We start from the raw sequence: 22,228 nt of genomic DNA, 5'->3' as shown, positions 1-22,228 counted from the left end.
CATAATGGAAGTTTTTTTGGGTTTTTTTTTTTCAATCCAAAATAAGTCATTTGCTGCCCTCTTGTGGAAAGTTTATTTCAAACCGTGTTTTTAAATTAGTGAAATAAAAGTTCATCCAAAATTTAAAAATTCTGTTATCACTTTCTCTCTCACAAGTCGTTCCAGAATCCTTATAATTTTTCTTTATTTTGTGGAATACAATATAATGTTAGTTAGAATGAGTCACCATTCACTTGTATGGATAAAAAATGCAATGAAAGTGAATGGTGACTGAGGCTGTCAGGTCAGGCGATAATTACATTGATTAATCCCATATATAATGGCATATTGATTAATACAATATATATATATATATATATATATATATATATATATATATATATATATATATACACACACACATATATATATATATATATATATATATATATATATATATATATATATATATATATATATGTATATATATATATATATATATATATATATATATATATATAGAATGCTGTGTTTATGTTTAACAATAATAATGTCTGATTGTTATTTGAAGAGGTTTAATAAAGATTTAAAAATGCACGGAGATTCTAACACAAAAGATAAGGACAGCGTCAATTGAGAAGCCAATCACTGTGAAGAAAGTGCGCATGCGCATAAGTTTGTGTTCGCCTCCCCTCAGTATTGCTCAGTGCTCTATCATATCATAGTTCTCTTTGTGAGATTTTCAAGCTGCAGAGATGACTGATGTCCGACACTCGCTAGAAGCTGACAACCAAAGCCATGGAAAAGAGCCACAATGTAACCATTTAACAGACACTAAAAACGGGAATTGAGCTATAGCGATCGACAGAATGTTCTAGAATGGTCATGTGATGTCCGGAGACCAGTTATGTCGCAGTTTTAAAAAAATACTCTGACGTACGTGTCTGTTTCTTGTAGGAGTTCGTCCGTCGTCGTAAAAATAAACGTGAACAATTGTAAAACAGCATCTCGGGTATAAAAATAGAGTTTGGTTTCCGTGGGATACATTTTAAGGGAATATTTTCTCGGTGTTAGAGGCGCGAGGGGGAAGAAGGGAGCACGTGAGGGGTCTTGTCCAATGGGATTGGGCGCTTTCAGCAGGAGGGTATAAATACCAGGCGGTTGCCGTGAGAGACATCCGCCATTGATGACTAACCTTTCAAAGAAACAGAGTTATTACAAATGTGTATGATGTTAATTTGTTATGTTGGCGTTGAAAACTAAGCTCAAAAATCTTTCAGTCGTTTTCTAAGAGGGTTTTTCGGGCGCAAAGCATCAACAAGATCCTTCGATTGGTGAAGTTTTCCAGCAGAGCTCCTCCTGCACTGCAGCGTCTGTCTCAGTTCGGCAGTTTAAACTTTCTTTGTTGTGCCCGAGACGGAAAGGTAAAATTTTGGGTCCAAGTTGAGCTAGCTTCATTTAGCTGGCGGAATGGTTAGGGGAGGGACTGTTAACTGAGCTCAATGTCAGCATCTGACGGGGCGGGGTAATGTGTGGCTAACCATGCTAAAGCTAGCCAGGCGCCATTTTGTGGCTCGAGGCTTGATGACTCGTTTATCGGGGAATTCATGTAAACCTGTGACTAATTACTTCAATTGTGTTATATGCTTGTATAAGTTCCTAATACTGATAATTTAAGCGGAGGCGACACTTCTGTGGCGTTCATATTGAGCCGGAAGTTGGTATTGCGTCACCCATAAGGTCGTCGGGTTTATGTAACGCATGGCCCTGGATTGACTAAAGAAACAAAACAAAATTTTGCATCTAAACGCAACACATGGTGCATATCTCACTCTGTGATCATGTTAACTGTTTATATTTAAATTTTGTTGACCTACAGAGTCTCTTTCTGGTCTGAATAGATGAATGTTATTTTCCTGTATGCAGTTTTAAATTTGTCCAATTGGCATGCACTTGACCACAACATAGACAAATTGTCCTAACGTCGCTACATTTGTGTAGACTAATTGTAAACTTTGTTAGAAAATAAACATGAAACATTTCGTTTTCCTTCCAGTGGACTCTATCAATGAAAATGGACAACCTTTCCTTCCCCCACCTTCCCTCCAAAAGCAGAAATACTCCCTTCCCAATCATAAGCAAACCAGTGTGAAACTAAATGTTTTTATATAGCTTACGAAAATTTAATAAAGTGGCTTTTATTCATTTATTTTTAAATTGTTTTTCTTGTATAAATAAATTTGTAAGTCCTTAGGTTTCTTGTACAGTGATTTTGTTTTCTTTTACTTTTATTTAAATAAAGTACACATAATGATCAATATAACTTGTAAATGTTTTTGAGTATGAGGAAAAAATATTACTGAGCTGGACGATGACCTTTTAGTTTGGGGTAAGTGTAATGAAGGATAACCTCTGTAGTTGAGCTGAATAAAGCTTGCTCAGAGACTATTTAAATTAATTCTGTGACCCTTTTTTTTTTTTTTTTTTTTTTTTTTAATATATATATATATATAAAAGTTTTTCACTGTCCAAATGGTAAAAGTAAGAGTCTTACATTACTAATGGGTAACTTAAGTCTTGAAGGGCATTTTAAGTTGGTAAGTTAAGTGAAAATTGATTAGGGATACATTTCTATTACTACTAGCTTTTTTATATTAATTTGCCTTGGGGAAAAAAAAATGTTGTAGTGATATAAATTTCTTACCTTTTTTCCCCACCCTTTTTAAGAAGTTTGAAGTGTAGTCTTTGAGAAATGTCACATTAGCATTAAAAAAAAAAAAAAAACTAAACAGCACTGGTATTTTTTTTTTTTTTTTTTTTTTCAGTGTGCTGGATAATCTTTGTTTATGGGAGAAAAATGGTTAACGTTAAAACTTTGATTTACTGCATTTTAGCTGTAAAAAGTTTCCTTGCGCATATCCGTTTGTCTAGTGATTTTTTATTTTTTTTTATTTTTAAGGTTATTTTGGTTGAAATAAGACGTAAACTTATAAAGATGCCTTTTGTTGTCTAGTGGAGCTGAAAGGCATTGTAGTGTTCACTTATTAGGCAATAGAGGGCAGTGCATACCGCAGGAAGCCTGCAGTAGTCCTTAGCACTGGACTAGAGTGCAGTATTTGATCAACTAGAAATTTTCACAGTATGTATTTATTACTAAAAAGCTATTGCATTGACTTTTATATTTGTCAAAAGGATTTGTGTGATTCAAATAGGCTTGTTCTCATCTGCTGCTTATTCGGATTTGCCTAAAGATAAACAACAGTGCAGAATACCATGAGTATGTTGACACTGCTCTCCCTGTTTACAGTGGCACAGGCAGTGGATGTGTAATGCTCGCTGAGCTGCCTAGGCGTAGCTGCGAAAACCCTTTCCGTACTGGTCACCACTCCCTGGATCAGTTCAGGTGATGTCTGATGTGAAACCCCCACTGAATTTCACCATGAATGGGAACCCCCCTCCCCCCGAGTTCAAGAACCCCAAAAAGCCTGGGCGCCTCACCAATCAGTTGCAGTATCTAGAAAAAGTGGTGATTAAGTTCCTGTGGAGACACCACTTCTCCTGGCCTTTCAGACAGCCTGTGGATGCAGTCAGACTCAATTTGCCAGTAAGTCCCACAGTGCTCTTGTTATTTGTTTTGTTTTATTGTTTTTTTTTTTTTGTGTGTGTTTTGTTTTTAATTTAAAGCTATTTTTCATGAATATACAGTTAAAGTACAAATCTTTAGCAATTAAAAAAAAAAAAATGTTCTTGCATAATGTTACTTGTGATCTCAGTTTTTTATTTATTTTAGGATTATTATGCAATCATCAAGACCCCAATGGACTTGAGTACCATTAAAAAGCGTCTTGAGAACAATTACTACTGGAAAGCAATGGAGTGTGTAGAAGACTTTAACACCATGTTCACAAACTGTTACGTGTACAATCGGGTGAGGACCTTGGTCTTGTTTTGTGTAAAATTGCTTTAAGTTGAAAATTTGATTTTCGACATTTGGTCTCAGACATCTTTGTATGTGTGTGGTTCTAGCCAGGAGATGATATTGTTAAAATGGCTCAAATCCTTGAGAAAGTTTTTTTGGAGAAGGTGGCAGAGATGCCTCAGGATGAGTTTGAGATCTCTGCTGTGACAAATAAAGCTCCTCTGAAAGGAGGAAGGAAGTCTACAACAGGTATTCTCAACCTAATTCACCCTATTCTTTTTGTGTTAATTGACGGTGGAAATAAATTTTACATTTGCATGTTTCTGCAGTGTTAAAGATGAGGCCGCAGTCTCCTGTGTCTGAGGTGGTTTTCCAGCAAACAGTGACTGTCATCCCTCCAGATGCTCTACACACAATTCCCTCCACTCCCTTGTCTGCACAGCTCACAGCCAAAGTCAGTTCCACTCAAACCACCTGCACTTTTAACACGTCATGTCTCAGCAGTATCATAAGTGTACATAGGCATTGTTGTAAGCCTCAAAATGAACACCTGGTAATTACAGCGATTCGATTTGAACATCCCATTACTTCCTTACTTTCACAAACTATATGGTAAAATGCAAAGAATTAAAGGGTTAGTTCACCCCAAAACGAAAAATGTCATTAATAATTACTCGCCCTCATGTTGTTTCAAACCCGCAAGACTTTCATTCATTTTCGGAGCACAAATGAAGATCTTTTTGATGAAATCTGAGAGATGTCTGCACCTTCATAGACAGCTACGCAACAACCATTTTATGCTTTAAAAAGCTCATAAAGAGATCGGAAAACAAATCCATAGGAATCGGGCAGTTTAGTCCAAATTTTCTAAAAGGACTCGATTGCTTTTACTGATGAATAAAAACAATTTCTGGAAGCTCAAATGTACTACATAACACACAAGAATGAACCTCATTGGTTATGGCTTGTTCTTGTGTGTCATTCACATTCGGTTGAACTTGTGCTTATGTTCGCTGTTCAATGTATACATGCGAGTAAAAGCCTAAATTAAATCTATTCATCATAAAAAGTGATCGAGTCTCTTGACTAAACTACTCCATTCATATGGATTATTTTTCCGATCTCTTTATGAACGTTTTGAAGTGTTAAAGTGGTCGTTGGAAAGGCAGTCAATGGAAGGATAGACATCTCTTAGATCACATTAAAAAGATCTTCATTTGTGTTAAGATGAACGAAAGTTTTAAGAGTTAGGAATGACATGAGGGTGAGTAATTAATGACAGAATTTTCATTTCACACTTTAAGAATATCTAGTCTTGTTGGGTGTTTTTTTTTTTTTTTTTTTTTTAATGCAAATTACTAACCTTGGGCATTAGGGATTTTCAGACTGGTAAATAAACTTGCGACAACACTGGTACTACTGATAACAGGTGGGGGGGGGGGTGGTGTATTGTATATAATTTGCAGGCATTTGGGAGCCGCTATGGGGGTATTGAAATGTGGAGTATTGAAAACACTTTTGAATGCACACTCGCTTTTCACTTTCGTATTCGCATTTACGCATACTTTGTGTATAGGGAGTGGCACCTGACCACACATTATACAAAATAAGATGTCAATGACGCACAGGATCTGTTGTGCACCAAATCCTCCGCCAGCGTCCTTTCAGTCATCTCTCCATACTCTTGTCGTGTGATCAGTGAAAACTGACTCCTGTCTTGCTGCACTGTGACATCACTCTAGAGTATGGAGCAGAACAGTTTATAATCTTAGCGTCTGTTGTCCAACTGAACTAAATGGTTTTTCATTTCTATAAAAAGGCAAAAATTGGGGGCTGTGCTGCAGTGGCCCAGTAATGTAATCGTGTACGGCCAAATGGATTTATTCTATCTAACTCAAGAACACTGTTCCAAACCAGTCTAAAACATAAAACATCTGAAACAGAGATTCAGATTTATTTATGAAGCTTTTCCTGGGCAATACAACCCAAAAGTTTGCATTACCAGCACATTTTACAGAGGACGGCTTCCTGAACCTGGGAGAGCACAATACCAGCTATATTTAGGCTATTTACACTGTGAAATGTTCTGCCCAGGTTCGGCTTGATAATCCGCATTTTCAGAATACGACTTGTGCTTGAACTGCTACGGCAAAACAGACAACATTAGTAATGGTTTTTACAATTGGTTAAAGCCTTGGAAGCTGAAGCTCGTGGTTATAGTAAGGGGCGTTACATTTCTGACACACAGTTGTGGTGTTTGACCAATCACAACACACTGGGTCTTCTGGCCAATCAGAGCTTTTCAGAAGGAGGGGCTTTGTAGAAATCAGTGTGCTTCAGTCAGACTGGGAATAGAGGAGCTGCAATATACAGTATTTATAAAAAAAAAAAAATTACTTTTTTTTTTTTTTTTTTTTTTTTTTTACATTTTAAAGTGTGTTAACCTATACTTTTTCACCCAATAAACAAAATAATGAACTTTTAAAATGGCTTCTTATGACTTCTTGATTACAATGAGGTTAGTAGCAAATTTATATGTACGCATGTTAGGAATTAGGCAGAAATTTGTTCTATGTGTATAAATATGAATAATCCACATTTATTAGTGAATGAGACCCAATGTTTGGCAACGGTTAAATGCTGTAGTCTTCCCTCTTTGACTCAGATGAGGGCTTCTTTGTTTTATCTCTGTGTAGTCACTTGGTATGTTACAATTATGGAAGTAGAATATGCTAAAGGTGGGATAGTAGGGGAAAATTTGAGCATTAGTTGTTTTAACCGTAATCCACCTCTATCTAAATGAATGGTCTCATTTTCTTTCAGTTGAAAAATGGCGTGAAAAGAAAAGCAGACACTACAACCCCTTCTGCCTCTTCCATCAACAGCTGTGAGTCATCCCCTTGTGTAACAGAACCAAAAGTCCTAAAGCTATTCTCCAGGCGAGGCAGTGGCCGACCCATCAAACCTCCCTGTAAAGACCTTCCTGAATCACCACCACAGCATCAGGTGGGCAGAAGGACCAAACTCTCTGAGAGACTCAAATACTGCAGTGCCATCCTAAAAGAGATGTTTGCCAAAAAGCATTCTGCTTATGCCTGGCCCTTTTATAAGCCTGTGGATGCTAAGGCACTGGGCCTTGATGATTATCATGAAATCATTCACCAACCCATGGATATGAGTACCATAAAAGTGAGTACCACTATTGTGTCAATATTACTGGAAAATATTTGTTCATTATTATTGAGCCATGTAATTGGCATATTTTTTTTCTGACAGAAAAAGATGGAAACTCGTGAGTACACGGATGCATTGCAATTTGCTGCAGATGTGCGGCTCATGTTCTCAAACTGCTACAAATACAATCCACCAGGCCATGAGGTAGTGGGAATGGCAAGGAAACTCCAGGTGTGTCTTTTGGTGGATAAATCATTCTTCAAAACCTTTGCTTGTCTTATTTTCCTATTTCCTTTTATAAATGCAATATCTGCATATTGCTCTCAGGAAATTAAATCTTTCCTCACAGGCTGAATGTTGGTATTATTATTATTTATTTATTTATTTTTTTTTTTTCCCAGGATGTTTTTGAGTTTCGCTTCTCTAAGATTCCTGAAGAGCCGAGGAATGCTGCCTCAACCTCGAGTCAGAACAGAGTAAGGAAGGAGAGAGCACACAGTCCGTCCAGCTCTGAGAGCAGTGACAGCGAATCATCATCTCCATCAGAAGACTCCTCAGACACAGAGGAGGATGAAGAGGAGAGAGCGCAGAGGCTCGCCAGCTTGGAGGAACAGGTAAGACTTGCTGTTCCAAAACAGTTCATCATAGGCACACTCCCAATGTGACGACTCTTGCAAAATATATGTATCAATATTATGCTGCCTCTGTCAAAAAATTCTATCGCAGCATGGAATGTATCCTCATAGGACTGCTCCCTAATAGTGGAGTAGATAACAGAGAAGAGGCTTAGTCTGTTAGTCGCAGAAAAAGGAAAACTCCACAGGAAGTGGAAAAGTCACACACTCCGTGAGGTTAAGGTCCAGTGAAGAAAGCATTTGAATTTGCCACAAAATTAATAACATTTACTTCATTCCCAAATGAATCAGCCGTTTTAATTAATTGAATGAATGACTGACTTATTTAGACATTTACCACCACCTACTGGCAGTTTTAGTTCCTTATTTAGTGTATTATTTCATTAAAGGGTGCCTATTATGCCCCTTTTTACAAGATTTAAAATAAGTCTCTGATGTCCCCAGCATGTGTATGTGAAGTTTTAGCTCAAAATACCCCACGATCATTTTTTTAAAGCATGTTAAATTTGCCACTTTTTTGGGGTGAGCAAAAATGCAGCTTTTTAGTGTGTGCCCTTTAAATGCAAATGAGCTGCTGCTCCTGGCCTAAGAGGGCGGAGCTTCAAGAGCTCATTCTCTGGTGTCAGGATGCTTTAATAATGTCAAACTGAGAATATATGCTGCATGGCGATAGAACAGGTATAGTTTAATTACAGTTATAACTTATCTTGCTTTTATCCATTTATTGGTACAAGCCTGTTGTACCGGATCCCGTCCGAATGATGGCCAAAAATTTACTGATGAGTTTTATGATGTTTATTGTACTTAACACAAAAGATGAAGCATCTGTTTTCATTCCAGAAAATCACTGTAAGAGCTTAATAAAACGCAGTGCAAATGTGCATTAAAATATTATCCATAAAATCTCTCTCCCTTGCTTTATCATCAACATACACAGCGAAGTACACAGAAACACTCATTACAATTAACAGTAAACAAATATACAGACCTTATGCCTTTTCAGGTGGTGCTTAATAAACTGGCAAACTTTATATCCGTAAAACAACTCCGGTGAACTATAATGAAGCGCGCGCTTTCACCTTCATTACTGCCGTATCTAGTATCGCTCTGGAGACTATAAGCTGGATCGAGAACAGTTTGTATTGATCCATCCTTGAGTTACAACGTTTTAGCAAAGCCTGTGTTTTGTATTGTCCCTTTGTATTGACATTCATTCACAAAGCAGAAATTTTTTTTCATTACAAGGTTACAAAATATAAAGGAAAAAAAGAATGTCAGACTATTGCTAACAATCTCTCTTCAGAGGCAGATCGTGAAAGCATTGCTCACAATCTAAAACAGTGATATTGCGCATATACACCCATACTTGTGTATTATTCTGCTTATTAAATTCTTGTGCTTTTAGTTTAGTTGCTACAGTGCTTCCCACACATAGACTTTACTTGGGTGGGCTGCCCAGGTATATTAATGGCTGCCCAAGTATATTTTACTAGACACACTTTTGCTTTATTATTTTTATCCTCTTAAACTTTTGTATCAGCCCGAGATAATGAAACCATCCACTATCGATTAACTAGTGGAAAATGCGTTTCGTACCTGTTCGTTCTGTGCGCGAGAACGGTTTACTTCTGCTGGCATTCCCACGTGCGCTGCAGAGACGCGGTGGATATTTCACAGTTGCAAAGTCACAAGGCGGCGCTGTTGCGCGTTCTACAGTGTCGCGCAACAGCGCTTCAGGCTGCTTCAAAGTGATTCTCAATCAATGAATAGCGCACATTTATGCCAAGCAATTTCTAATGAAGTCGAATTGATTTATTATGATAATGTGTACTTTATGGCCTTTACATAATGTTTTAGATGGTTGTAAGAATGCATATTTTATCTCTCTCAACTGAAGGATCTGCCCGCAATAGTACATACATTTCAAAATAAGAGTCCAGGTGTATTTCGGGCTTGTTTATAATTAAAAATAAGTTTTTTTTTTGTTTTTTTGTTTTTTTTTTTCTCTTCTGGGCATTATTGGTATTTTGGTTACACAATAAATTGTATTTAATATGAATTCCATTTAATTCATAGTCTTTTCTTCCTGTGGGGGAGAGTAATAAGAATAATTTTCTAAGAACTTTATTTGACGTATTCATTATATAAATTTTACTGGTAAAATCTGTGTCCCATTTACTGAGAGAGACACTATATGACATAGTGAGCAGAACTCTACCATTTTTAAATGCTGTAATTTTGCATAATTTACAATGCATAATAATCCATAAAATTAGTATGTAATTTAAATGTAATAGTAGGATATGTAATTAAAATTAACTTCAATAAATAAAAATACTGTTAAAAATCACGTTATTTGTACATGTAGTAGGCCATTTTTGTGCTGTGGATAATAGGAGGATTTTCCACCCCGCTACCACTGCAAGTATATTTCAAACCTGTGGGAAGCACTGTACTGTGTTATTAACGTCAAGCCCTGTTGAAATCTAGTTTTATATGCCAATGTGAGCATTCCAGATCAGTCAGTTATGAAGTTTCATGAGGGTTTGGATAGGCAGTGAGGTAGCTTGCAGGGTTTTGAACTATAGATTGAGCTTAATTCTTAATTCCATTTCTGTCTTTTCTCTCCAGCTGAAAGCAGTACGAGAGCAGCTGCAGTTACTGACCCAAACACCACTCTTGAAACCAAAGAAAAGGGAAAAGTCCAAGAAGAAGAAGAGGAAGAAAGAGAAAGAGTCCAGTAAGCGAAAGGGTGAAGAAATAAAGAAATCTGCAAAAATACAGAAAAGGTCAAACAGCAGCAAGTCATCAGGGTAAGAAAAAGTTTTGTTTGTGTGTGTTGGTGCGCACACCATCCCTGGCCACACAATTTTTTTTTTTTTTTTACTATGGCACCTTATTCTCAGAGAAATAAAAATGATGTCAACTCTGTTCTCAGGCGGAAGGAGAGTAGAGCATGTGACTCTGAAGAAGAGATGAACACTTTACCCATGTCTTATGAGGAGAAACGGCAACTGAGTCTAGACATTAACAAGCTTCCTGGGGACAAGCTTGGCAAAGTAGTGAACATCATCAAGGCGCGAGAACCGCTGCTCAGGGACACAGACCCTGAGGAGATCGAGATTGACTTTGAGACTCTTAAACCTTCAACTCTTCGAGCTCTTGAGTGCTACGTTGTAACCTGCCTTCGAAAGAAACCAAAAGAAACCGATAGTGAGTCCGATTATCATAGTACAGTATTTTGGCCTCCATGTAGCCAGAATTTGCATAACAAATGGCTTCCAACAAAGGCTATTTTTCTATACAAAACAGACACACTCTAGATACCTATTATTATTATTATTATTATTATTATTATTATTATTATATTTTCCTTCTCATCAATTATGTGTAAAGGGAGAAATTTTAGATTAATGTATGGGTAATCTGTTTACATTTTTAGAAAAGAAGTCCCAAAAGAAGTCTAAAATCAAGGAAATGGATAAAGAAATGCAACACACAACTGGAGAACCAAACTCCAATAAAAAGTCCAAAAGTGAGTATATATTTATTTATTCCTTTAAAATAATAAAAGTGTAATCTTATAGATGCAATATAAACGTGTATGGTTTTTTGTTGTTGTTGTTTTTTTTGCAGTTGAAACAGAAGGTGAGTTTAAAGACATGAGCCATCCGTCTCGTCTGAGTGACAGCAGCAGCAGCTCGTCCAGCTCTGACAGCAGTAGTAGTGACTCTAGCTCCTCTGATAGCTGTGACTCTGATTCAGGTTAGCTGCTTCACACCTACCTACCAACCCTTTCACTCACTGTCTCTCAGGCCAGTCTGTGCCTCCAGCTAACTATCTGGCAACTGATGCAGAAAACAAACCAAAAATTGTAAAGCTTACTTGGACATCCCCAGTGTTATAAACTCTTAAATTTATTTCACTACTGGACAACAAAACACTTGAAATATTACGCAGTTCAGATTTTTTTTTTTTTTTTTTAAATGGTGTATCTTCCTTTTTTTTTGTTTTCACTACTTGTCCCATCTCTTTTTTCTTTCTTTTTTTAATAAAAAATTTGTACTTTTGGCTCCAAAAAACTAAAATTATTAGTCTTGTAAGGGGTCTCACTTCTTTCTTTTTTTTTTTTTTTTTGGGGTGCTATTATTTATTGTTTTTCCTGTGTTTGACATTTTGTTCTTGTTTTCATCACAATCACTTATTTATGTTGGTGCTGTAGTTTAAGACAAGCTTGAGACCAGTTGGCTCTTGGTGTGGGGTTTTCCTGAATTCCCCCAGCATTTAGGTTAAAAATACTCTGTGGTAAGGGCTTAGAAGAAAGACAAGTTTTTAATTCAGACCTTCATCAGACATAACTGAGAGCACAGTAGTTTATGTGCCATGCTGTTGTCCCTGCTAAGAGTTACATCTGGTCTGTTTTAAATTGCACTCGTTCATTACTATGTGATTCTTTTTCCATTGCTTTGTAATTTTACATTTTGTACTTGTGTGATAGGTTATGCAGAGATGTATATGTAATGATGATCTACAATAGATTGTAAAAGCATACGTCAATATGTTGTATGTAAGGTACTTGGATTGTAAACTATAGTTGGAACATGGAAGCTAGGACCAAAACAAGCTTGTCATAAGTGGCAACCACTTATCCTGCTTTATATCTATTGCTTATTTGTAGATTTGTGCATTTTATTTACCTAAACAGGTATACAGCTTATCCATTGAGCTTGGTGATTGACACCCAGAAATTTGAATAAAACACATTTTCATAGACAACTGTTGTATATTAAGATTAGTGTTGTGTTTTTTTCCCCCTCCCCCACCTTTTTGTCATTTCAAATTTTTTCCACTTTTACTCACATCACAAAGCACTTTCACAAATTGTGCACATTTTACTTGGAAAATACCCAAATACTACTTGAAATGAAACTAATTATTTTTATTTTTATTTATTTTTATTACAGTGATTGATTGACACTTGAAACACTTAATTCATACAGTTTATTTTTTATTAGTGGAGCTCAAACAAACTAGGTAAACCAGCAGAAATGCCCATGGGATGGGGTTGGCCTTTCCCGTGGCCATGACTGAAGTGAAATGACCTCAGTGTGCATTGTGCGTGTCTTACAGAACAGAAAACTAAGAGGAAGCAAAGCAAAGCCCCTGGCCATGCCAACAAAAATAAAAACAAGGTAAAAAGCACACAAGCCAATAAGAGACAACAACCATTATTAAATGGCCTACTCCCACTCCTTTAATCTTTGATGATGGCACATGGAGCATTTCACTTCATGTAGTGCCAGATTTTTCCTGAGTGAAATATTGCCCCATTGTCCCCCTCCCCAAACAGGCAATGCGGCAGGCCGTTGCTGAGGTAAAGGACTCTTTTTCTGCCTCAGTCGTGACGAGCCAGTCTCGCCTAACATCACTAGTCTCAGAGGCAGACTCCAAAGACCTGTTTGCGTCACAGCAAGCAAAGCATCCTGCCGAGGACAACATCACAGCAATCCCAGGTTAGGCTCGGTGCCATTGTTCATACTTCTGTTCACATTAATGTGTTTTCTGTGGCCACAATGTACAAAAAGAATGATATGACCTCCAAAAATGAACACGGTTTCTTTTTTATGCCTCGTCTAAATCTAAAACTGCATTTGGAGACCAGATGGATGTCTGCAGCATTGATTTATCAGTTTAACACCTTTCTGTCCATCCCTCTCCTTCCACGACAGCCTTACACAGCCGGCTGCCTCCTCAGCCATCCAGACCTAGTGGCAAAGCTGCCCCGCTACCTCGTAAAACCTGGACTGCCCCCTTACCTCACAGCCCACCTCCAGACCAGGCCCTCAGCCCTTTATGTAACACTTCCGCCTCCTCCCCCTGTAAAGAAAACACAACCACCCCACCCAAATGTTCCCACGTTTCAATCACACCACACCCACCCACCTCACTCCTCGCAGACCCATTGTTCCCCTGTAGTCCCTCGCTCGATCCCCTTGACCCGCAGGTATCTCAGGTTGGCCCCCCATCACCTGCTGCTGCAGAGAAGGCTCCACATAAGTCTGAGCAGGAAGGTAAGAGGTCGCTTGATGTGTTGACTCCCAACTCCCTCCGACCTCCGTCCCTCACGCTCTCCTCTCGCTCTGTTAACGTTGTGCATCTGCAACTTTCCCCTTCCATTGTAGGTTAGCATTGTATGTTCGTCCTTAACCGGTGGTTTGTCCTCGAGTTTTGTCGATTTAGTTTTTCTCTCTCTAGCTGCATGTCATTGCTGTCCCCGCTTGAATGTATGTATAAAACAGGATGCCAGTCAAGATAAACCCCCATCTCTCTTTCTCAATCTTGCAGGCATCCCTCCTCTTTTGTCACCACTGACTTCACCTCCTGCAGCCATGCCCGTCACAGGATCCCAGCCTACCTCCAGCTCTCAGTTCGAGGTAATTCTCTTTCTGCTAAATACATCCATATGGAGAGAAACTTTTGTACAGTTTAGCTCATTCATTTGGAGTCATTCTTGACCCTTCGCAAAGACCCGCCCTCTTTAGTTACTGTTGCTTTGTCCGACAAGCCATGGCACTGTCACGCCACACTGAGGGGAAAAATGCATCGCCGAGCAAAGAGGACAATGACAACACATCGAAAGACAAGACAGAGCAGGTTACTTATGATGTTAAACAAAGTCCCAGCTTTCAAATTGTGTAATTTTTTTTTTATTTTTATTTTTTAAGAAATTCGAACAATAAAAAATGTTTTGTGGATCTTTAATGTGTCATGACAGATCGCTGTAGCGCCTCAGCTCAAGCGGCTTGTGAACCGATCATCTCTTTCTACTAGTTAGTTTATAGCATCAAATAAACATGAATGAACATGAGAAGGAATGTTGTCCACCAAGGTTAATCTTCTAACTCCTGACTGCTTTGTTGGACAAAATGGTGGATTCGGCACTATGATTGGTTAGATCGCTTGTCAATCAAACTCCCAGCGACGGGTCAATTAGGGGTACATGTCAAGTCCATGGACTCTATTATCAATTTTACTAATTTTTCATTAACTTTTCACTTCAAGCAATGATCACTTTTATATCAGGGGACATTTCTAATTAATTTAATGTAAAATCCAACAGATATCCATCTTTTATCTTGCGGAAAAAAAGGCACATTCTATACTGGAATTTGCTATTTTTTGCTCTTCAGATTAGCTCTAAAATGCATGTTTCTGTATATATTTCTTATACATATTTGGCCAAAATAATCATTGAATTATGAGAAAGGTCTTTTTAAAAATATTTTGCTCATGCATCTATATGAAATCATCCATTTTGTGTATGTCCGAGTCACATGGCCAATATCACGTGATGCAATTTCCTTTTTTGGAAGGAAATTTGAAGACGGTGTGGGAAGTCATAACTTCTCCTCTACAATATTTTATCTATATTACTGTCTGCACATAGAGTAGATTAATTGACTGTCAACTGTGTTATCAACACGTTCTGGTGAACTGGCATCACATGTTATATTTAAAAATATGTAGAGAAAGAATATAAAAACATAAGTTAATCAAGGTCATGTACTAACTGGTCCCAAGTTCAGCAGTTTGCACAAGGCCCTAAAATGGCCGAAATGTCAACTGTGTTACCCATCAACTGTAACACGGTTGACAATGTTGGCAATTCAGTGTCAATTTATGCTCCCACTGAGTGTTGCTGATAAAAAAATATATAAATATTTTCACAAGCTATTGTCATTAAACAGAAATTACATAGGAATTGCCTAAAACCATGATTTGCATTACAATGGATAAACTTAACGGATCTAATCACGGCCGCACTTTCTATGATCTCAGTATCCATAATATTATATACACATTATATTCACATTTGTCAAGGCTTAAAGCATTCAGAATTCCTCATGATTGACTTAAACCTATATAATATAGATTTGACATATCTATTTCTGCTTAGTCATGACTGATAGTGTTAGGATGTTATTGTATAAGTCCTTACAACTTGAAGTGTCATGATGCATTAACTTCATTTACCTTTATAATATAATATATTCATTAACATTATAATATGTATTACAATGATTTCATGGAGTATTCATAAATTCGACATTACTCCATGATTTAAAATAAGCCTACCATAATATTAAACCTACAATATGTAAATTTTTTACCGATAGAGGTCGCCTATTCAAAACAAAGGCATAGTTTGATGACACCAAGTTTGAGCGCAGAATCTTGGGAGATGTCGTCTTCACCTCACAGGCAGTGGAAAATAATCGGGATGGGAGTCGAGCAGAAATCGTGTTCATGGATGAGATTATTACCATTACTGTAGTATGAAGCAGAGTAGGGCGGTGGTGGTAATTACATGAATTGGGCTTTGGCTCAGCTCTTCAGTGCCAATTATTATGGTTTGTGTCATATGTGGTTTCCAGCAAACATTTTATGAGAGCAAATGCTACCATGTCAAAACTTGCGCCCTCATTAAAGAAAAGACATGAGAAAAATTTGCAAATGTCTTTTGAGTAATTAACTGCCTTTCACTGTCATTTCTGGGACAGTTTTAAATCCCTTAAAGTCAGAGTTGTCAGCACCTCTGAAAATCCCGTCCAAATGTTGATACGAGTTGTACCATGTCTTTGTTTTCCTTGGCAACCGTTCTGCTAAATATTGCTTGTTGCTTGATGAAAGAATTTCTCAATAATAAATATTTTTGTTGTTTATTTTATAAAACTTTGCCAGTTATGTAATAACACTTTGATTAAAGCAATAAGCCCTCTGAAGCCGTGGTTTATGGAGTTCAGAATGCTTCGCGTCGTGTTCAAATCACTGTAAACTACAGCTTTTTGGAGCTTATTTCTTTATCCATGTCACTACATAATATGTGACCAAGATTGTATTTGTAATGTAATTGAGGATTTGATGTGTCTTTGATTTGATTTGTCTTTTTTCATGATTTTCTTATGAATGATGTTCTCAAGCTAGCTGACATTTATTGGGCCTATAAGGACTGGCTGATTATAACGGTTGTACGTGGTTTGATGAAGGGAAGGAACTAGACCAATGATTGCAGTTGTGTGATTATTCAGAGTAATTGGTGTAGCTGAGAAAAGAAGCGGTCAAAGCACTGATCCTTGTTGTATCCCACAGTCAACAGTGGAGACTAAACCTTTCTAGCTGACTTGGTATTATATATAATTATATAATTACTTGGGGAAAAAATTGTCAAGAGTTGATGAAAATCTGCAATTTGCCCAGGTGCCAAAAGAAACAGTCCATAATTTTGACTGACTACATTGACTACATTCAAAGCTTGTACAATTATTCTTGGACAGTGCTGCACCAATATTTGCGCTACCACTGTTGCACAACAGTCAATTATTTGATCTCTTTCTGGAATACCCACCCCTAAATGTGTACTCGCACTGTTGTTCCGCCATCCTGTTAAAACCCTCTTTTTCTTAGGCTAGTTAACTTATGTTCACGTTTCCCTCATTCCCTCACGCTGCCCTGAAGTAGTGACGCTGGGAGCAGGGAAATCTATTTAGAGCGCCTTATTTTATTAATGAAAATATCAATATTTGGAGCCAGTGTAGCGCAGTGTAGCGCACAGAGAAGGACAACTATATCGACCTATCGATATTTTGTCCCACCCCTTCTCACCTGTTTAAGTATGCAGTGCTTATCCAGTGTCTTACAGATCAACAGCTGTAAAAATATTCTAAATGTGATTCTAACAATATCATTACTTTATCGTTACGAACTTTGTTTGTAATGTAAGAGTGGGTGTGGCTATTTGTAACTTGAAAGTGCCAGACTTGTGGTGTCTTGCGCTTGCAATTATTTTTAGCTGTACAAAACAGCTAGTTGTGGTGCTTGAAATTGCAAACTGGTAATTCTTATATTATGTATTGACATAATTATAATAGTTTTACCATTTATTGCACTCTTGTTATTATTCTAGATATTTGCCTATAGCCACTAATGAAGTCTGACACATTCACAGCTTCAAGATAAGGTGGATAACTGTGGTTTGGACTTCCCTGTTCTCATTAGAACAATCTGGTTATGTTTGATATCACCATTTCTGGGTCCAAACACACTATCAGATCCCAAAAGCAAACAACAAACAGTACTAATATATGCTCACGGTATGCTTTAGTGGTATTGAAAAAGCATGTTCGACAACAAATGACTTTTTGTACGGTCTTTCTCTCTGCAGCAATGTAGATTGTTGTCGCCTCTGCATGAGAGTCCATTAACCAATATGAGGGATGAGCAGGGCTGCCCAGAGACACTGGAAGAGCCCTCTGTTCAGCTGCACAAAATGCCCGGTCAGCATTTCTTCTGGATTTTTTTTCTTTGGAGTCCTTTCCCTTTTCCTTTCCTCATTGGCATCTTCTAATGAGTTCTTTGTCACATTTTCTAGGAGCGAAACTTGATGCCGGTGAACTATGCAAGTCTATTCAAGATGCCAAATCCACCCTGCCTAAAAAGGTACAGATGCTTTATCTGGGTACCAAGCAAAATATGCACTCAATCTTTAGCGTTCTCTCTGATAACCTGTATCTATTCATGTGTGTTTAAGGATATTGTCCTAAAGCATGCTGACTCGTGGACAAGCCTGGGTAAGATGGCTACTCAAACTCCTTGCCCCATCAAATCGTCCAAGGAGAGTTTTCAGCAGTTTCGCAAAGTTGCCATGGAGAAAGAGGAACGAGAGAGAGCTCGTAAACTTCAGATGGAGGCTGGTCGAGAAAAGAGCAGCACAGACAAAAGCGGGTATAAACAGAATCCTATTTTTCTGTCAACAGCGTGTAACGTTATGTAAGTTTCATTTTGGAGGAGTTTCAATCTCTGCCTGGCTGGAGACATGATTCCAGCTGACCACAGCTTCCCATGGCTCGGTTTCAAAACCTAGCAAGTTTGCGAAATGCATTCAAAATTGTATTTCTATTATTAATTTACACTCAGATCCTCATAAGTCCTACATGTGATTATTGTACGACTATTCTCACTGAACTAGCTGACATTGTGGCCTTTAATGATTTCTAGTCTGACGCAGCAGGTCCAAAAGACCAAGCTGGACTGCCAGCCTTCAAAGCCAGAAGTGGAAATAGCAGAGCTGCCTCTGATGGCAGCCATCTTGGATACCCCCAAAGCGCCTGAGCCCTGCTCTCTTCCGCAGAGCTCTGTGGACAGAGAACGAGAGATGGCTCGCAAGAGAGAGCAGGAACGGCGCAGAAGAGAGGCTGTAAGTACTTCATACAAGTATTTATATATTCAATTAAAAAATTTAAATATTTAATGCATTTTAAACATTTAATCCAAATAGTGATTCAGATATTTAATGAAATCAAATCATTGTAATTGTTGTATTATTGGTTTTGTTGTTGTTCTTGTCCTTGATTAGGGCTGGGTAAAAAAAAAAAGATTTCTCAATTTTTTTCTCAATCTATTCTCATTTTTAAGAACCAATATTGATTTTAAAATCCCAAGTACTCAGTGACTCCCTATGTAGTTTACAGCACTAGTTGAGAAATTTTTTCTTTTCCTTGAGAAAATTTGCCATGTATTGTACCCAATATCCAAATTAATCAATATTAAATTAAATCGGAATCGAATCACAAGCTTGTGAATCAAATTGTGAAATTTGTATCAATACCTAGCCCTAATAATAAAATAACCACAAACATTGATACTATTATTGGTATTACTATAATTAAAGCTGCAGTCCGTAACTTTATTTTGTTTTAAAAATGATCCCAAATAAATTTTTGAGCAAGTACATAACCAGCCAGTGTTCAAAACTATCTCCTTACCTTAGCCCGATTCACAACAGTAAGCTTGTAATAATGTTTTATAATAAATCGATACTGGTGGATTTCTGATGGAAATTCGAGCATGCAGAGGTTCATCTTTGCATCATTGCATCCCGTCTGTAAACGGAAAGGATGAAGTCCCTGCATATAGGACGCTGCTGGTAGCAGATCATTTATAGCCTTTTCTCACAGCAGCTGCAATAATTAAACATTTTTATGGCGGATTGTAATCCAGAAAGATCCAAATGACAATCATCAGTGACAAGTGGAGATTAACCCGTAGTCAAAAGCAAAAGACTTTGGACTGTGGAGTGGCTACAGAAATTGAAATCTTCAGGTAACTCTAATATACACTAAATACACAGTCACGCAATGCTGATGTTGTTAACATTAACAATTTGAGAACAAAGTATAACAATAACAATTTGCAAGGTTTGATGCGATATGAGCTAAACGATCGTTAGATTTAATCACCATTGGCAGCGCGATTTATTGTAGGCCTAATGCTTTTTCCCCTGAGTTGGTCAGAACAAAAGTGGCAGACATGTTACTTACTTGTTCAGATGACATTTTCCGGTGAAAATTCCTACTTTGGTCATACTTCAAGACTACAATCTGTGATTCCGAAGTACAATATCCACACCGGAGCAGTGACTGACAGCAAGCATTAGATTCATCCGCGCTGAGGAGCCATGCCGATGCACAATGCACGTAAAGATAATTCCGCATATAACTGCAATTGCAGGTTTCAAACAGAGATGGCGACTAAGAGGCAAATCTTACGGGCAGCAGCTTTAAGTGTTGTTATAATGATTAAAAACATAACACATATTCTTGTTTATTCTGATTAATAACAAGTAATATATCTTCAGGTGGTGTTGTTATTATAATCACTTAAAAACATGATTGTAGCTATTATTACTATATGATTAAAAGTTGTTTATCACTGTGATTAATAACAAATGTTATGCAAAAACATATTTGTGGTGGTTGTTGTTGTTGTTGTTATTACCAAATTATTGTTACGATTATTGTTGCTATTAACTAATGTTTTAATAGAAGTAGTAATAATGTTTTTATGGTGTTATTAATGATGCATGCTTTTCTTTTTAATGCTCTTTCTCTAGATGTCAGGAGTTATTGATATGACCATGCAGAGTGACATAATGGCGACCTTTGAGAAGAACTTGGACTGAGATATAAACAAATAAAAAATCTGCTTGTTTGTGTTGCGCTTCTGTTCGGTGAACAGTGTAGGCCGTCTTTTCCCTTCCCTTACCTGCTCCATGAGTCCTGGTGACTGAAACGGGTCTTAGTCTTTTGACGGACAAAAAAATACTGCAATACAGCTGCATCACTTTACATTTGTACTAAATTAGTAGTGGACATTGTACAATGTTGTAAGACCAATATTTGCACCATTAACAGTGTTTAGTGTATATTCTTGAGTTTTTGATATTTTGATAAGTTTGATGCTTGCATCCAGAAATGCCTGCACTGAAACGCTGCTGATTGTCTGAGGCAGTTTTGAAAGAGAAACACGTCTTGACGTTTCACAACGGTTTTTGTTATTCTGTATTTTTGTTTATAAAGAAGAATGTTTACTTCTCTTGATTATTATTGCAATCTGAATCTTTGACACATTCCATCAACTCTTCTGCTGTATGAATATTGCATAGCTGGTCGTCTTGCGCTAGCTGTTGTCAGAACTGTAAAGGATATTCCTGTGCAGGGCCCCGTCCCTGTTTATCCTATTAGCTGGTATTTCATATATTTGACTTGATGCAGCAATTTAAACAGAAAATGTGCTGGCTGCGTTAAACTTGTCCTGTTTAAATTATATAAATATATATAAAAAATATTTCTGTAGTGTCAGAAATGTAAGCATGTGTGTGTATAAATATTTAGCATTTTGTTACTTGGGGGGGATAACTTCTTTTTTTTTTTTTTTTTTTTTTTTTTTTCCTTCCTCCAGGTGTCTGCCTTTAACAAATCAGAATTATTTAGAGGAGTTGTTGCACTTCCTGTATTTGTATCCACTTGGAAGTGCAGTGCCATATGTTTCTCTCTTGGAGATGATAGGCAGTTCTTTGTGCCTAAAGTTAGTGGATTCTCCAGAGCCGTGTTGATTCCAAGGTGTGATCTGGTGATTGTACTGCACTGAAAACATGTTCAAGATCATTTCTCTGACTATAACTGTTGTGGCAGTTTTCATCACAAGCACTTTATTCATTACACCGCCATGCTGAGGTGTCACATGCTAGTGAGGGAAAGACATTTCAAAGAAATCACATTCTAAAGATAAATCAATAAAAAAGAAAAATAAGTATTTTCATTAAAATGTGTGTTGTGGTCATTTACAGTGAGGTTGAAAAAAAAAAAAAAAATTTTATATATATATATATATATATATATATATATATATATATATATATATATATATATATATATATATATATATATATATATATATATATATAAAAAAAAATTAGGTCATTCTTGTTGCCCAAGTACATATTCATATCCCCAACAGCAATTGCTATACTGTTAGAAAGTTAATTAATTACAGAAAATAGAAATTATAGAAAAAGTATAGAAAATATTACTTTTCTGCAAGGGCACATATATAAATAACAGTAAAGTCATAAAAAGCATGTATCTATCAAATCAATGCTGTTCCTCTAAACTTTTTATCAAAT

General features: G+C 37.1%; 1 protein-coding gene across 4 annotated transcripts; it reads left to right on the top strand.

Annotated features, from left to right (window-relative positions):
- Positions 1-642: 642 nt before the first annotated feature.
- brdt (bromodomain, testis-specific) lies at positions 643-21,870 on the top strand. Of its 4 annotated transcripts, none has more exons than XM_048199607.1 (21): positions 643-795; positions 3,287-3,583; positions 3,770-3,907; positions 4,006-4,147; positions 4,228-4,352; positions 6,722-7,087; positions 7,175-7,303; positions 7,474-7,686; positions 10,339-10,520; positions 10,646-10,920; positions 11,150-11,242; positions 11,344-11,472; positions 12,838-12,899; positions 13,058-13,220; positions 13,437-13,778; positions 14,053-14,141; positions 17,930-18,041; positions 18,137-18,204; positions 18,296-18,489; positions 18,763-18,961; positions 20,657-21,870. In XM_048199607.1, exons 2-21 carry the CDS (start codon positions 3,386-3,388, stop codon positions 20,723-20,725), a joined length of 3,288 nt encoding a protein of 1,095 aa, XP_048055564.1. In that variant the 5' UTR covers positions 643-795; positions 3,287-3,385; the 3' UTR covers positions 20,726-21,870. The 4 variants fall into 4 exon arrangements, with proteins under 4 accessions (XP_048055564.1, XP_048055563.1, XP_048055565.1 ...); XM_048199606.1 differs by having other exon boundaries at positions 685-1,403; XM_048199608.1 differs by lacking the exon at positions 13,437-13,778 and having other exon boundaries at positions 686-1,403.
- The last annotated feature ends 358 nt before the right edge of the window (positions 21,871-22,228 follow it).

This window comes from Megalobrama amblycephala, linkage group LG8 (genome assembly GCF_018812025.1).
Source record: "Megalobrama amblycephala isolate DHTTF-2021 linkage group LG8, ASM1881202v1, whole genome shotgun sequence".
Classification (NCBI taxonomy): Eukaryota; Metazoa; Chordata; class Actinopteri; order Cypriniformes; family Xenocyprididae; genus Megalobrama; species Megalobrama amblycephala.
Note: the sequence above shows the minus strand (reverse complement) of the source record. Positions and strands in the feature narration are given on the sequence as shown.

Bases quoted from the DNA above. Each gene is read 5' to 3' on its own strand.
- brdt (XM_048199607.1), top strand. From the start codon at position 3,386: ATGTCTGATGTGAAACCCCCACTGAATTTCACCATGAATGGGAACCCC. The intron at 10,921-11,149 runs GTGAGTCCGATT...TTACATTTTTAG, and splicing joins GAAACCAAAAGAAACCGATA to AAAAGAAGTCCCAAAAGAAG. The intron at 11,473-12,837 runs GTTAGCTGCTTC...CGTGTCTTACAG, and splicing joins TAGCTGTGACTCTGATTCAG to AACAGAAAACTAAGAGGAAG.